The sequence below is a fragment of the Lepidochelys kempii genome, chromosome 1 (genome assembly GCF_965140265.1).
Source record: "Lepidochelys kempii isolate rLepKem1 chromosome 1, rLepKem1.hap2, whole genome shotgun sequence".
Lineage (NCBI taxonomy): Eukaryota > Metazoa > Chordata > Testudines > Cheloniidae > Lepidochelys > Lepidochelys kempii.
The window spans coordinates 209,615,483-209,631,727 of NC_133256.1; the positions used below are offsets into that span (position 1 = coordinate 209,615,483).

The 16,245-nt window shown below is 49.8% G+C and overlaps 1 protein-coding gene across 2 annotated transcripts; it reads left to right on the top strand.

Annotated features, from left to right (window-relative positions):
• Positions 1–6,025: 6,025 nt before the first annotated feature.
• Positions 6,026–15,095, top strand: LAG3 (lymphocyte activating 3). Of its 2 annotated transcripts, XM_073329109.1 has the most exons (8): positions 6,026–6,238; positions 6,502–6,673; positions 6,905–7,131; positions 7,466–7,723; positions 7,978–8,271; positions 8,722–9,012; positions 9,207–9,325; positions 14,795–15,095. In XM_073329109.1, the coding sequence occupies exons 1-8, from the start codon at positions 6,184–6,186 to the stop codon at positions 14,903–14,905; spliced, it is 1,527 nt and encodes a 508-aa protein (XP_073185210.1). In that variant the 5' UTR covers positions 6,026–6,183; the 3' UTR covers positions 14,906–15,095. The 2 variants fall into 2 exon arrangements, with proteins under 2 accessions (XP_073185210.1, XP_073185212.1); XM_073329111.1 differs by lacking the exon at positions 8,722–9,012.
• Positions 15,096–16,245: the final 1,150 nt, after the last annotated feature.

Here is a 16,245-nt window from a genome sequence, read left to right on the forward strand (position 1 = left end):
TTAGTGTCATCTGAAAACTTGCTGAGGGTGCAGTCCATGCCATCCTCCAGATCATTAATGAAGATATTGAACAAAACCAGCCCCAGGACCAACCCTTGGGGCACTCTGCTTGATACCAGCTACCAACTAGACATGGAGCCATTGATCACTACCCTTTGAGCCCGATGATCTAGCCAGCTTTCTGTCCACCTTATAGTCCATTCATCCAGCCCATACTTCTTTAATTTGCTGGCAAGAGAGACCATGTCAAAAGCTTTGCTAAAGTCAAGGAATAACATGTCCACTGCTTTCCCCTCATCCACAGAGCCAGTTATCTTGTCATAGAAGGCAATTAGATTAGCCAGGTATGACTTGCCCTTGGTGAATCCATGCTGACTGTTCCTGATCACTTTCCTTTCCTCTAAGTGCTTTAGAATTGATTCCTTGAGGACCTGCTCTATGATTTTTCCAGGGACTGAGGTGAGGCTGACTGGCCTGTAGTTCCCTGGATCCTCCTCCTTCCCTTTTTTAAAGATGGGCACTACATTAGCCTTTTTCCAGTCATCCAGGACCTCCCTCAATCGCCATGAGGTTTCAAAGACAATGGCCAATGGCTCTGCAATCACATCCGTCAACTCCTTTAGCAGTCTCGGATGCAGCACATCCAGCCCCATGGACTTGTGCTCATCCCGCTTTTCTAAATAGTCCTGAACCACTTCTTTCTCCACAGCGGGCTGGTTACCTCCTCCCCATGCTGTGCTGCCCAGTGCAGTAGTCTGGGAGCTGACCTTGTTCGTGAAGACAGAGGCAAAAAAAGCATTGAGTACATTAGCTTTTTCCACATCCTCTGTCACTAGGTTGCCTCCCTCATTCAGTGAGGGGCCCACACTTTCCTTGAACTTCTTCTTGTTGCTAACGTACCTGAAGAAACCCTTCTTGTTACTCTTAACATCTATTGCTAACTGTAACTCCAGGTGTGGTTTGGCCTTCCTGATTTCACTCCTGCATGCCTGAGCAATATTTTTGTACTCCTCCCTGGTCATTTGTCCAATCTTCCACTTCTTGTAAGCTTCTTTTTTGTGTTTAAGATCAGCAAGGATTTCACTGTGAAGCCAAGCTGGTCGCCTGCCATATTTACTATTCTTTCTACACATCAGGATGGTTTGTCCCTGTAACCTCAATAAGGATTCTTTAAAATACAGCCAGCTCTCCTGGACTCCTTTCCCCCTCATGTTATTCTCTCAGGGGATCCTGCCCATCAGTTCCCTGAGGGAGTCCAAGTCTCCTTTTCTGAAGTCCAGGGTCCATATTCTGCTGCTCTCCTTTCTTCCTTGTGTCAGGATCCTGAACTTGATCATCTCCTGGTCACTGCCTCCCAGGTTCCCATCCACCTTTGCTTCCCCTATTAATTCTTCCCAGTTTGTGAGCAGCAGGTCAAGAAGAGCTCTGCCCCTCATTGGTTTCTTCCAGCACTTGCACCAGGAAGTTGTCCCCTACACTTTCCAAAACCTTCCTGGATTGTCTGTGCACCACTGTATTGCTCTCCCAGCAGATATCAGGGTGATTGAAGTCTCCCATGAGAACCGGGGTGTGTGATCTAGTAACTTCTGCAAGTTGCCGGAAGAAAGCCTCGTCCACCCCATCCCCCTGATCTGGTGGTCTATAGCAGACTCCCACCAAGACATCACCCTTTTTTCTCACACTTCCAAACTTAATCCAGAGACTTTCAGGATTTTCTGCAGTTTCATACCGGAGCTCTGAGCAGTCACACTGCTCTTTTACATACAATGCAACTCCCCCACCTTTTCTGCCCTGCCTGTCCTTCCTGAACAGTTTATATCTATCCATGATAGTACTCCAGTCATGTGAGTTACCCCACCAAGTCTCTGTTGTTCCAATCACATCATAATTCCTTGACTGTGCCAGGACTTCCAGTTCTCCCTGCTTGTTTCCCAGGCTTCTTGCATTTGTGTATAGGCACTTAAGATAACTCACTGATGGTCCCTCTTTCTCAGTATGAGGCAAAAGCCCGCCCCTCTCATGCTCTCCTGCTTGTGCTTCTTCCCAGTATCCCACTTCCCCACTTACTTCAGCGTTTTGGTCTCCTTCCTCCCGGTGAACCTAGTTTAAAGGCCTCCTCACTAGGTTAGCCAGCCTGCTTGCCAAGATGCTCTTCCCGCTCTTCGTTAGGTGGAGCCCGTCTCTGTCTAGCACTCCTCCTTCTTGGAACACCATCCCATGGTCAAAGAATCCAAAGCCTTCTCTCCGACATCACCTGCGTAGCCATTCGTTGACTTCCACAATTCAACGGTCTCTACCTGGGCCTTTTCCTTCCACAGAGAGGATGGACAAGAACACCACTTGCACCTCAAACTCCTCTATCCTTCTTCCCAGAAACACGTAGTCTGCAGTGATCTGCTCAAGGTCATTCTTGCCAGTATCATGGGTGCCCACGTGGAGAAGCAGGAAGGAGTAGTGATCTGAGGGCTTGATGAGTCTCAGCAGTCTCTCCGTCACATCATGAATCCTAGCTCCTGGCAAGCAGCAGACTTCTCGGTTTTCCCAGTCGGGGCGGCAGATAGATGACTCAGTCCCTCTGAGGTGGGAGTCCCCGACCACCACCACCTGCCTCCTTTTCTTGGGAACGGTGGTCGTGGAACCCCCATCCCTAGGACAGTGCATCTCATGCCTTCCAATCGGCAGAGTCTCCTTCTGTTCCCTTCCGTCAGATGTATCATCTAGTCTAGTCCACTCTCTTCTGTCTGTTATTACTTGAAACCACTTAAATCCTACTTTTTATTTTTAATTAAATCACTTTTGTTTATTAGTAAACCTAGAGTAAGTAATTGATACCTGGGGGAGCAAACAGCTGTGCATATCTCTCTATCAGTGTTATAGAGGGCGGACAATTTATAAATTTACCCTGTATAAGCTTTATACAGAATAAAACAGATTTATTTGGGGTTTGGATCCCACTGGAAGCTGGGTATCTGGGTGCTGGAGACAGGAGTACCTGCTGAGTGGTTTTCAGTTAAAGCCTGCAGCTTTGAGGGTGTGGTTCAGACCCTGGATCTGTGTTGCAGCAGGCTTGTGACTCTGGCTCAACAAGGCAGGGTTCTGGAGTCCCAAGCTGGCAGGGAAAATGAACTCAGAGATCATTTTAGCACATCAGGTGACACTCCCAAGGGGGCTCTGTGACCGAACCTGTCACACTAGGAGATGAGCTTTTTCATTTGAAGACAACCGTTCCAATGCTGTGAGTGTGGTTAACACTTGGGCCAATATTAAGGATTGAGTGGGGATGATGCAGGGGGAGTGAGGTTAGGAGATTGAGGAGGAGCAGATGGATGGAGATGGAGAGCAGGGTTCTGTGTGTATCTCTGGAGTGGGGCCAGGGAGAGGGGTGGGGCAGATGTGGCCTGAGAGTCAGGACCAGTCTTAGGGGTGGGCCATCTGGGCGACCACCCAGGGATGCCATGGTTAAAGGGGCACTGCATGGCAGCACAGAGAGGCACACTGCCGATCTAGAGTCAGAAACTGCTCCCGGCTGGCACAGAAGTGCTGTGTCCCATGTGGGGAGGCTCCCAGATTTCTCCCTGCTCCCTCCCTGCAGAGGAAGGAGGGACAGTGGTGATGTACAGATACTGCTCACGGTCACCATCCCCGCAATGGGGCTATGTGTGTGTGTGTGTGTATGTGTGTGGGGAGGGGAGGGAGCGAGAGCGGAGCAACACCAAGCACTCCCTGCATCCAGGTCACTTTCCCCAGCTGTGCTGTGCTGTGAGGAGAACATCAGGAGCTGCTGCTTTCCTGCCCTCCTGTTATGCAGCCCGGGTGGGGAAAGTGACCTGGATGCAGGGAGCCCTGACTTTGCCCCCCCCCCCAGAACCCCCGAAGGGTGCGCAGAGGAGCAGTGTTTGAAGGGGTGAGTGAGCGGCAATGCCAGGCGCTCCATGCATCCAGGTCAGTTTCCCCACGTGGGTGCAGGATTGGGGATGCAATGGTTAGGAGCACAGGAGGGGGTACAGTGTAGGGGTTAGGAGCGCAGGAGGGAGCGGGGAGCCTCAAAAGCCCACAGTGGCCAGGGGCAGTGTGCGGGGGCACTGTGCCCATGGGAACAAGGGTGTGTGTGTGTATGTGCCAAAATACAAGTTTGCTCAGGGTGCCATTTTCCCTCAGGCAGCCCTACTGAGAGTGAAGCCCCACATGTCTCCTCGCTATGCCGCAGACCCCTCTCTCTTTCATTCTCTTGCTCTGTTTCTCCTTCACCCACGCGCTCATGCCATCCCTTTGATGCTGACTCAGTGGAATGGAAAGTCTATACCCTCTGCTAAGACCGGACACCAGGCACTGTTTTTGCTGAACAGGAGGAAAAACACCTTGCGCTTTAACTGTAATGTATTCTCCAACCTCTCCTCCTCTCCTTTCCTCTCTCTGTTACCCACTTCTCTGTTTCCCAATTCCTCCCTCCTGATCACTCCGCTGACAAAAAACAGAGAGAGAAAGAGATCCTCCAGCAGAGGAATCATAGAATCATAAAATCATAGAATATCAGGGTTGGAAGGGACCCCAGAAGGTCATCTAGTCCAACCCCCTGCTCGAAGCAGGACCAATTCCCAGTTAAATCATCCCAGCCAGGGCTTTGTCAAGCCTGACCTTAAAAACCTCTAAGGAAGGAGATTCTACCACCTCCCTAGGTAACGCATTCCAGTGTTTCACCACCCTCTTAGTGAAAAAGTTTTTCCTAATATCCAATCTAAACCTCCCCCACTGCAACTTGAGACCATTACTCCTCATTCTGTCATCTGCTACCATTGAGAACAGTCTAGAGCCAGAGGAGAATTGTGCCCCTGAGTCACCCTGTGCTCCCTGACCCCAGGGAGAGGCCCCGCCCACTCTGGTTAGTAGGGGATGTGTGCACAGAAGGGAGCACAGTCAGAAGTCACCAGAGAGGACAAATGCATGATTAAGTCAGATAGAGCCAAAACCAGTGGGTGCTGGAAAGTGTGAGCCACAAAAGGAGGGATTCTCTGAGGTGACAAGGGGGTCCCACGTGTGACAGGGATGGGAATCTATGAATCTCACTATGCAAAGTTCAGTTCTGTTCTCCCTGAACTTCTCATCACCTACATGGGAGCTGGGAGAAGCCCCCATGTCACAGGACCTGAAGTTGGGTCTCCCCAAAACTAGACAGAGAGAGATCATTCCCGCCCTAGGATGCAGTGTCTTGCCATGCAACCGCAAAAGCACAGCAATCTTTTCTGCAGCCAATATGCAGCCTCCTCCCTCAGCTCCTCCTGGCCATCTCCCCTCCAGTGTGGTCCTGGGTTTTGGATCTACTACTACATTTGTCCTGGCTGAAACTCACTTTATTTCCCGGCCCTACCTCCCACGGGAGCTGGAACAATTCGTGTAGCCATTGAATCAAACTGTAAACCCTGTATATGATGGGAACCACTTCAAGCCAGGGGGTGTGGCAGCATCCCCAGCACCCCTAGTTCCAGCACCTGTGCCATCTCTAGTCTTTCTTAGTCCCTTTGGGTTATTTTCCTGTCCTTCCAGTTGTTTGCAGCTCCTCATTTAGTGTCCCCCTGTGAATTGGAAATACAGAAAAAGAGAGCCTATATTTGAGAAAGTAAAAGAAAAAATGGAAAGAGGAACAAGGCATTCTGAAAAGACTAAAACAATTAATTGACAGAAACAGTGAGAGGCGGAAAGATCAAACCAAAAAAGGTAAGAGATGAAAGAAAAACATGAAGGGCACTTGCTGGGAAGTGTCTTCTACAAATTTTCCGCTGTCTGGGTAGAAGCGAAACTGTGAAGAAAACAACAGAAACCCAGAGAGAGAATTTCCACTAAAAGATGCTTAGAACACGATCTCTGACTCCTTCTTCCTCTGTCTCCATCTCTTTCTGCACGTGCCTCAGTCTGATGCTGGTTTCTTGGCTGTGACGCATCTTCTCAGCGCTGTGAGGAAATTAGCTGCCCACCCGCATTATAAGGGCATCTAGGGAAAGGCTTTGATCAGAACGAGAGAGATAGAGAGCGAGAGAGCAAGTGAACGAGAGAACCTGACGACCCAGTCACCTGCCCCCTCCTTTGTCCAGTCCATGCCTTGTTCTCACTCGTCCCTTGAAGCTTTGGATCCATTCTGGTGGTGAACTGAGTGTGGAGACACATCCCCTTTGTCTCCTTGATGCCACCATGACATTGGCATTCATGCCACTGTCTCTCGCCCTCATGCTGCTGGTGACCAATGGTAAGGGGGGCTGAGTATTTTTGGTGGTGGAGGGTAGTTGCACTGGGGACATTTGGGATTTACTTGGTCCACAGGATTTTAGCAATTCAAAGCTGAACTCTTGGCAGATCTTGCTTTCCTGACCCTTCAGTGTTCCCCTTATCCCGATATTGCTCCCCAGGCCTCTTCCATCCTCCTTGGCAGGGTCCTCTCAGGACAGGAAAAAAATGTCTCCACCCCCATTTCTAAACCTCCCCCCTGCTCAGTTCTCTGTCTTGTTGCAGCCAGCAGTACTTCCCCTGGAGCAGCAAAGGAGCAGAGGGGGGAGCAGAGGGTGTGGGCCAAAGTGGGGGACCTGGTTGTGCTCCCCTGTCACCTGAGTCCTCAGGAGCTGCAGAGCAGCTGGAAGCAGCTGTATGAGAAGACAGCCGTCCGCTGGGAGCGGCATGGGGAAAGGTAATTCAGGCTGTGAGGGGGTGGTGGTGCTGTGCTTTTTGATTCCTTTCCTATTTCTTCACCTTTCCCTCATTCTTTCTTCTCCTCTTCCACAGTCTTTGATTCCCATCCTCTCTCCCCTGATGTGGTCTTTCTCCCTCTCGCTGCCTTTCTTCCCTGCTCTTTCTCTGCTCCTTTCCCCATCCTCTCCCTCTCCTAGCACTAACTCATTCCCCCTGCCCATATCCCCAGCTCCCACAAAGAGCCCCACATGGTGCTGGAGGTGGAGTACAGTGGTCTCCTGAAGACAGCCCGATCCATGATGCCCCGAGCCTCAGTCAGGGAAACCAGCTTCCGCCAGGGGGACTTCTCCCTCTGGATTGAGCCACTACTGAATGATGATGCAGGCCATTACGAGGCACTGGTGAGATATGGCAAGGAGACTCGGTGCTGCCAGCTGGAGCTGGGCATGGTGACAGGTACGAGAAGTTGGAGCCCAACAGGGATCCCTAGAACAGCAGGGTATTGTCAGTTAGGACAAAAAGTTCTGGCAGGGGAGCCCAGGACTGGAACAGCAGGTTAGAAAATGAGAAGCAGCCTCTTGAGATTAGTCAACTCCCCTGTCTTCATCCCATGGGATGAGAGCTGCAGAGAGGGAAATCTCTAGGTAATAAACACAAGGAAAATGGGGAGATCAAGGACAGGTTGATTGTCACTTCAATGCCCTGCAGAGAGGGGCTGGGAGCTCCAAAGCGGGAATGGTTTTAGGGCTCCCCTGTGACATTAACTTCTCTTTTCCCTTCTTCTCCACAGTGACTGTCAATCCCCCAGGTCTGCTGGTGGAAACGGAGCCTCTCTTGCTACTCTGTAACTCCAGTCATCCGGCTAAGCTTGTGGGGATGCGCTGGTTCCATAAGGGCAGCCTGGTCCCCGTCTCCGGCAGGTTCCGTTCCCGCTATGGGGCTCTATCCATCTCTAGGCCAACTGTGAGTGATTCAGGGCCCTGGCGCTGCGAACTCACATACTCAAATGATGAGAAAGTTTCTGCCACACTCAACCTTCAAATTCTAGGTAACTCTGGCTTCCAACTCACCCTCTCAGCTCCCAGAGATCTCTGGCCTCTCACAATAGCCTCCTCCTCTCCAACTCCTGCCCTATCATGAGTAGCCTCCTTGGATCTCTTTGCTTCCCTCCCTGCTTTCCCAGTCATGGTTTCCCTCTGTCCCAGCATCCCCTCCCCACAGGGGGTGGTAACCTCCCTTTCTGTTGCAGTTCTGTGGACCTCATACAATCTAATGTTGCCCTACACTCTTTGTTTCCTCCAGGTTTTGCTGGCCCAGCCTCTCCTGTAGTCTATGCTGCAGTAGGATCTGCCACCAACCTTCCCTGCCTCCTGAACCGAGACCCTAGTGCCTCCGGCATTCTAGGGGTGTCAGCCCACTGGAGCCGTCTTGCAGGAGGGGATCTGGAAATACGGGGCATCTCCAGGAATGGGAGCAATGGGAGCTTCACCCTCCATCTCCCTGAGGTGGGACCAGGGGATGCAGGGCAATACTGCTGTGCTGTCTCTATCCATGGCACGACCATCACTAGGGATGTGACCTTGGCAGTGATGACAGGTGAGCAAGGGAAGCCCAGAGGATGCCAAGGGGACTCTTTCCCTCCAGTGGCTTTCACTGGCTTGGAGAAAATCTCCTTGTACACCAATGTGGTGAGTTTGGGATGTTCTCAGCCTGTCCAGCCTCCCTATGCGGGAAGACCCTGTGTCTCAGCTCAGGCATTTAGCTGCACAGGAGTGGAGTCTCTCTTTCCACAGGATGCTGTGCCATAGGGAGGTTTCTCATGGTGGTTCCAGTATTTTTCTTTTAGAAATCTGCCTTAAAGTAGCAAAATGAAAGAGAGAGAGAGAGAAGGGGGAAGCCAGGGAGTCAATGAGAGAAGGTGTGAGAGAGAGAGAGAGAGAGTGAAAAAGGAGGAACGTGACAGAGAGAAAGGAGGTGCTGAAGGGGTGAGGCAGGAAGAGGCTCTCCTTTTTTTGCTGAGGGTATTTCTGTTTCCCTCCCCCACAGTCACCCCAAGCATCAAAGGGCCAGTCGCTGAAGGCTCTCGTCTGCTGCTTATCTGCAGCCTCACCCACCCCAGGGGGCACGAGCACTTTCAGTGGAGGCAGCTGAACTCAGGCCTCAGCAATAGGAGCTCATTTGAGGCCACTCTCAGGAGCCCAGGGGTCCAGCGCTACTATCTGGGTTCCACCCTGGAACTGACCCGTGTGTCCCAGGAGGATATTGGCACCTGGGAGTGCAGTGTCCATAGCTCAGAAGGGAGGCTGGGAGCTGTGGAATATGAGCTGTATATTACAGGTACCGTCTCCCCTGTGCCCCATTTCCTCCACCCCACCCCACCCCACTTCCATCTCCCTGTGCCCCAAGACTTTTGCTCCACTTGACCCACTTGACCAGCCAACATTTTTCAAACCTTATCCACACCCCGAACCAGTCCCACCCCCCCCATCCCCCGTTTCACCCTCCTTTCTAACTGTGATTTCCCCTTACAGGTGCCCAGCTCTCTGGTCCTCATACCATTCTGGATGGGCAGGTCTCTTTTGGCCTTATCCTTGTCCTCTTCCTCCTGCTTGTGGCCTCCATCCTGGCTTTGGTCCTGCGGAACCAAAGGGTGAGTCAGTCCATTGCTCTGTCTATGTCCATCTGTCTTCTCTCATCTAAGCCTGACAGCCCTGCTTTGGGTTGGGGCTGTGTGTGCAGGGCAAAGAGGCTACATTGGGTAGCCTGCCAGCTCTGCCCTGGTCGTATGCAGTATGTACTGGGAATATAGGAACTGCCAGGCTGGATCAGCCCAGTGGACCTGCTAGCCAAGTGCCCTGTCTCTGACAGTGGCCAAGTGCCAGATACCTCAGAGGAAGGGGCAAAATATCCTCTAGTGGACAATTATAGAATAACCTGCCCACGGAGGAAGTTTTCTCTTAACTCCTGTCAGTCTGAGGTCCTCTTGTGCCTTAAAGGATGAGGGTTTATGTCCCTTCCAAACTATTGTGGTTGTACTTTTTCTTTTTCATAATCTGACCTAATGTAATTGTGGATGTTCTCAATTCCCAAATAGATTCATAGATTCCAAGGCCAGAAGGGACCACTGTGATCATCTAGTCTGACCTCCTGTATAACGCAGGCCATAGAACTTCCCAAGATACTTCCTGAAGCAGATCTTTTAGAAAAACATCCAATCTTGATTTAAAAATTGCCAGTGATGGAGAATCCACCACGACCCTTAGTAAATTGTTCCAGTGTATGTAAATGCCCAATACCTTTTTGAATCTTGCTAAGCTCTTGGCCTCCACATTATCCTGGGGCAGTGAGTTCCAGGGGCTCATTATGCAAGGTGTAAAAACTGTTCCCTTTTATCCATTTTGAAATTGCAGGCTTTCAATTTTACTGATCATCTCTTTGTTCTGTGCTATGATAAATTCATCCTGACTGACTTTCTCACCCAGTTAGAATTTTGTTTACCTCTAGTATGTCCCTTCTTATTTCTCTTGTCTCTGAACAAAACAAACACTGTCTCTTTTCACACAGAAATCTTTCAAGGCCTCACATCGTTTTCATCACTCATATCTGAATCCCCTCTGTTTTACTATGACTTTTTATAGAGAGGGTAACCGGAGATGAACACAGTGTTCCAGATGAGGTCTTCTCACTAATTTACATAGCGACATGGGAATAGCGACATGGGAATAGCTAACATTTTGTTGGCTTTTTAACTACTGCTACCTGGTGAGCAGAGATCTTCAACTATACAATAATGTCTAGGTCTTTTTCCCTAAGTGGTTATGGTTCATTTAAAACCTAATAATTTGTTGGAGTTCAGATGATTGCTTTCAATGTGCATTACCTTGCATTTGCCTATACCAGCAGTCCCCAAACTATTGAGGGTCGCACACTCCCCTTACCCTGTCTGCCCCCAGGAGCCGGGGCCAGGAGTGGGGCTGTGGTTTGGGGCGGGGGGACACAGACAGGGGTAAGGGGGCCAAGACTGGGGCCACAGCTGGGGGTGGGCCTGAGGCTGGGAGTGGGGCCATGGCCAGGGGCCGAGGCTGGGAGTGGAGCCATGCTGAGGCTGGGGACGGGGCCAGGTACAGGTCCATGAGTGGGACCAGAGCAGAGCTGGGGGCAGGGAAGGGCTGGGTGGTGCTCCCTCCCTACAGCCCTAGGGGCTGGTCCGGGCCCTGCCGTGCCCCCCTGAACTTTCCTCCACACCATAGGCGGCAGGTATAATAGACTGGGGAAGGCTGTGCTTCCCCAAACAGCCCCGCTTGTGGCCCCACTCATGCTCCAGCCCAAGGCCCCCTCCTGCTTGCCCTTCCTCCTTGATCTCAGCCCAGGCAGGCTGCTCCTTTTCCAGGGAGCTTGACGGGGCTGTGACTAGGGTGGCTGGGACTTGGGGTGACTTGTGGCTGGGGCTGCACGGCACTGGGGGGAGCCCCGGTGCTGGGGCTGTGGTGGCCAGTGCTCTGGGGCTGGGGGTGCTGGAGCTGCATCGCCCAGTGCTGGGGGGTGGGCGGGGGAGGCTGTGTGCTGCCCACCTGGTGCTCTGGGCTTGTGGCGGGGGCGCCATCCGTCCAGTGCTCCAGGACTGGGGGGTGGGGGGACGCGCAATGCCCTCCCACCCAGTGCTCCAGGGCTGGAGGTGCTTGGGCAGCCTGGGGCCAGGGTGGGAGGGACTAGAGGTCATGCCGGGGGGGGGGGGGGCTCTGGGCTTTGGTGGGGGAAGGGGCTGAGAGGGGCAGGGCCTCAGGTGGAAGGGATGGGCCTGGCCAGGGGCTAGCCTCCTGAAGCCCATGGTTCACCCACTGCCCATGCTCCACGCCCCCCTAGGGGGCGCACCCCACATTTTGGGGACCTCTGGTCTACACTGAGTTTCATCTGCCATTGTGATGTCCATTCATCTAGCTTTGATTCATAGGTTCATAGATTCCAAGGCCAGAAGAGACCATTGTCATAAGCTAGTCTGACCTCGTGTATAACACAGGCCATAGAACTTCCCCAGCCTAATTCCTGTTTGGACTAGAGCAGATCTTTTAGAAAAAAAATCCAATCTTGATTTTAAAATTGCCCATGACGGAGAATCTACTACAACTCTGTGCTAGCTCTCACAGTGTTCTCCAGTGTTGTTTAACTTAAATAATGTTGTGCTATATGCATATTTTGCTACTTCACTGCTCATCCCCTTTTCCAGACTAGGTAAATTTTTAAAATCACTGAAGGACCCAGGATCTTAAGTTCCCTTTTCAAAAGTGATTTGGGTCCTTAGGAAACTAAGGCTTATTGCACTTCAATGGGCCTTAAGTGCATAAAAATTGCCAAGTTGCTTCTGACAATGAGACTTCCAGGCTCCTAAGTAGGGTTCGTTGAAAATTTGTTTTTTGACTACATTAAATTTTTTGCAAAAAAGTTCCTTTTTCAAAAACTTTTGACTTGTCACTGAGAACCCAAAATCCAAAATTTGGATTTGGACTTGCCAAAAGTGTGCCTCATGGGAGTTGTTGTTTGGGTGCCTCATGCCCCCATTCTTCTCTATGGGCCAAGTTCTGCAACCAGACTACATCTTCCATGATGCACCATGGCTGTAGAACTCCTATGATGTACCACAGTGGCTCAACAAGAGGGGAGATGTAGACTGACCAGGGTGCCTGGCCCATAGAGGAGAATGTGAGCATGGGGGATCCAAGCCACAAATCCCATGAGTCACTGTGTGTTTGGCCAAAAATGTTTAGGTTTTGATTTTCTACCAAGAAGTCATAATTTTCTGTGGGGGATGCCCCCATTTTCTGGCCAGCTGTACTCCTAAGTCTTTTAGGCACTTAAAAAAATTGTACACGTATAAACATGGTAAACACCTGTCCTAGTACAGAACCTTGCGGCACACTACTATTAACCTTTAGCCATGATGAAAATGTATTATTTATTCCTGCTTTCTCTCTGTTCGCCGGTTTCTGATCCATGATAAAACTTAACTTTTCACACCATGTTACTTAATTCCTTAACAGCATGTCAGAAGGGACTTTGTCAAAGTCTTCTGAAATCCCCCCCAAAATCATGACAACTGAGTCATTCTTTATTCACAATATTGCTGATGCATTCAGAGAATTCTAATAAATTAGAGTGGCATGATTTTCCTTTGCAGGCACTAATTTGTAGCTATCAGATCATGTTTTTCTAAGGTTTTTATAGGGCTCTAATTATTGTTTCAACTAATTTTCCTGTTCTTCGGTAATTTTCTTGCTGCAGCTTTTCTGGGGCTAGGTCAGACTCACTGATGTGTAATTATCAGGATCAATGTACAACATTTGTCAATGTACACTTGCTGATTTTAATGAGGCTTCATATTCTTGTTAGCAGCCTCAGACCCAGGTTCCATCCACTCCTGGTGACTTGTCACTCTTTTAATTTATCAGTTTGTTCCAGGATCTCCTTTTTTCAGACTTCAATCTCTCGCAGTGCCTCAGCTTTGGCACCACTAAAGAGCAGGTCTTTGTTAGGTGTCCCCACAACATCCTCAGTGGTCAAAGACTCATGCAAGGAAATCACATTTCTTCAGGGCAAACTACTTACATTGCAAATTCCTCCTCTAATTGCTCTCCTGGTGGTCCAGGGGACCCAATTATTCTCTCATAGACTTCTTGATTTTTCTATACTTTACTGGGGCTATGTCTACACTATCGCGGTAAGTCAACCTACGTTACACAAGACAAGCTACGTGAATAACTAAGCTGGAGTTGATGTACCTTAGGTCGAGTTACCATGGGGTCTACATTGCTGGGGGTCAACAGGAGAAACTCTCCCATCGACTTACCTTATTCTTGTCATCAGGGTAGAGTACAGGGGTTGACTGGAGAGTGATCTGCTGTCGATTTGGCGGGTCTTCACTAGACCCACTAAATTGACTGCCAGTGGATTGATCTCAGAGCGTTGATCCCAGATATAGTGTAGATGTAGCCTGGTTCTCAAACTCTTCAATACCACAACCTCTTTTTCTATAATGGGGACCGCTCCCATCTAGTAGGGATATCCCTCCCAATTTGCAATATAGAAAGGACAAGCCCCTGTCCCCTGTTCATCACCCACCTGGAGGTCACAAACCTCAAACTGAGAGCCCATGGTACACTTGAAGAGTAACACCCCAGAGTGTACTTCAACAGGGGTGATGCTGTGAACCTTTCAATACTATTAGAGCTATGTATCCACAGAATAGTGCTCCTGAGTGTATTTTGAATGATTCAAGGTCTGGAAAACCTGTCTCACCATGAAAAACTCAAGAAGCTCAATCTATTTAGTTTATCCAAGAGAAGTTAATAGGTGAATTGATCACCAGCTACAAGTATCTACACAGGGAAGAGATTTCTGATACTAGACAGCTCTTTAATCTAGCAGAAAAAGTCATAGTAAGGTCCAATGTCTAGGAGTTGAAGCTAGATAAATACAGATTAGAAATAAGATGCAAACTTTTAGCAGCAACTGTAATTAACCATTGGAACAATTTACCAAGGGTTACGGTGGATTCTTCATCACTTGGAGTCTTTCAATCAAGACTGGATGTCTTTCTAAAAGAAACACTTGAACTGAACCAGAAGTTATGGGCTTGATGCAGAAACTCCTGGGTGGGTTCTCTGGGTGGGTTTACACAGGAGGTTAGACTAGATCATCATAATGGCTCTTTGTGGCCTTAAAATCTATGAAAGGAGCCACGTTAAAGGCATAACTCAACTGCACAAAGCATAATATCAAGCCAGTATTCTCTACAGGAAAGAGAACATGATTGTGGAGCATGACTCCTGGGTTCTTTTCTCAGCACTAGGAGATGACTGGGGTATAGTAGTTACACCAAAGGAAACTGAGAGTCAGGTTTCCTGAATCCTATTTTTGGTTGTGAGAAAGAAGGGTGTAGTGGGTTAGAGCAGGAAGAATTAGAAATCAGGACTCTCAGGGTTCTCTCTGTGACGTTCTAGGCCTCTGAGGGCTAAGACCTACGGTGGCTGCTCAGACCCAGGGTCCAAATGTAAGCATCATGCTGGGGCAGGATGGAGCCCATGCTAGGTCCATTCCCCAATCATCTGTTCTTTTTCCCTTTCAGATATTCTCCCCAGCCTTCCCAGCACTGGAGCGGGTGGTTACCACCCCCACACCAGGGAATGCAGGGAAGGATGAAGGCCAGGAAGGGAAGAGCCTGCAGACAGAGTGCTGATGGAAGAGAAGGCACAAAGGTCAATTGGAATGGCAAGCACTTCAATGGGAAAACAAGACTGTGTTACACAGCCGGGGGATGGGAACCATGCAGACTTGTCCAGAGGGCATGGAGGTCACATGGACACAGCATGGGGACCATGCCACTGCAGAGGGGGTGGGAGTCATATGACAAAAAGGAGATGGGTGTCACCTGGGTGCAGGAAGGTTGGGGGGGTGGGTGGGGCTGTTGTACTGGTTTCTGAGCTTCCTTTTTGGAGCTGAAGGACTCCAGTGTCCATAACCTGCTTCACTTCCACTTGTTTCTCCCTCACTCCCTTGTTCTTTCTCTTTCACACCCTCTGCCCTCTGTCTCCCTCTCTCAGCCTTGCTCCTTCCTTGGAGGGGTGTGAGTGGTCTTTAGCAGATGGGGAGATTGGCAGAGACCTGGCTCCCCTTTGCCCACAGGGAATTTAACTCCCCGCTGCTGACTTCCCTCTCTGTATCCCATAAGCACCCTGCTCCGGCACACATTCGCTGGCACAGCAGATCCTTCAGCCAGAGATATTGCATAGTTGAGTTTGTTATAGTTTATTAGCACTCAGAAGAAAATGTCCTTCAATAAAACCCCCCCACTGGAAACCCTTTGGTCTCTGTGTGCATTTGGGGTGAAATGGGCCTGTCTAGCACATTGTTTGCATCTGGTTGTCTGTGTGAAGCAGCTTCCCTGAAATCTGCCCCCCCTCCCCCCCGGATTTCACTTTTAGTTTTGTTTTCCTGCTGTAGATCATTAGTTTCTGGACTTTCAGGAGGGAAAATGAAATGGCACCAGAGAAGGAAAAGTTACACGCTCTGTCCGTCCCTTTCTCTCAGTTTCAGTGTCTCTCTCTTTTTTCTGCCTGTCTCTTTCTGTGCCATTCACTCTCTATCTTTCATTTTCTCTCTCTCCCCACTCTGTCTTTCTGATGAGACATCAACGCAAGAGATCCTGACCACTCATGGTCATTAAACATCCCTGTCATTTCCCCCCAGTTTGGGGCATTAACCTGTCAAATGCCCCACACCAGGATCCAGGAAGAGTGCTGGCCAAATCCCTGCTGAGTGCACCCATTTCACCACCCTAAATCCCACTGTGATCTCGCTGTATACAGAACTCCCCTTTGCTTCCTGTCCCAAATTATTGTGTAGTGCTGCTGTGTGGCTGTTAAACAACTGCTGTGTCCTACCCCAGAGGTAGCTGCATTAAGTATTGTCATTACTGCAGGCTTTCACTTTTTGTAGCTTGTGTAGGCTGAATACATTGCACTCACCAGGGGCTCTTTGCATCCCCCATTCTCTACCCCCAGTTCCGTGTGCCACTGT

Coding starts and splice junctions, on each gene's coding strand:
- LAG3 (XM_073329109.1), top strand. CDS start 6,184: ATGACATTGGCATTCATGCCACTGTCTCTCGCCCTCATGCTGCTGGTG. Junction 6,239..6,501: donor CATGCTGCTGGTGACCAATG/GTAAGGGGGGCT, acceptor GTCTTGTTGCAG/CCAGCAGTACTTCCCCTGGA. Junction 8,272..8,721: donor GACCTTGGCAGTGATGACAG/GTGAGCAAGGGA, acceptor CCTCCCCCACAG/TCACCCCAAGCATCAAAGGG.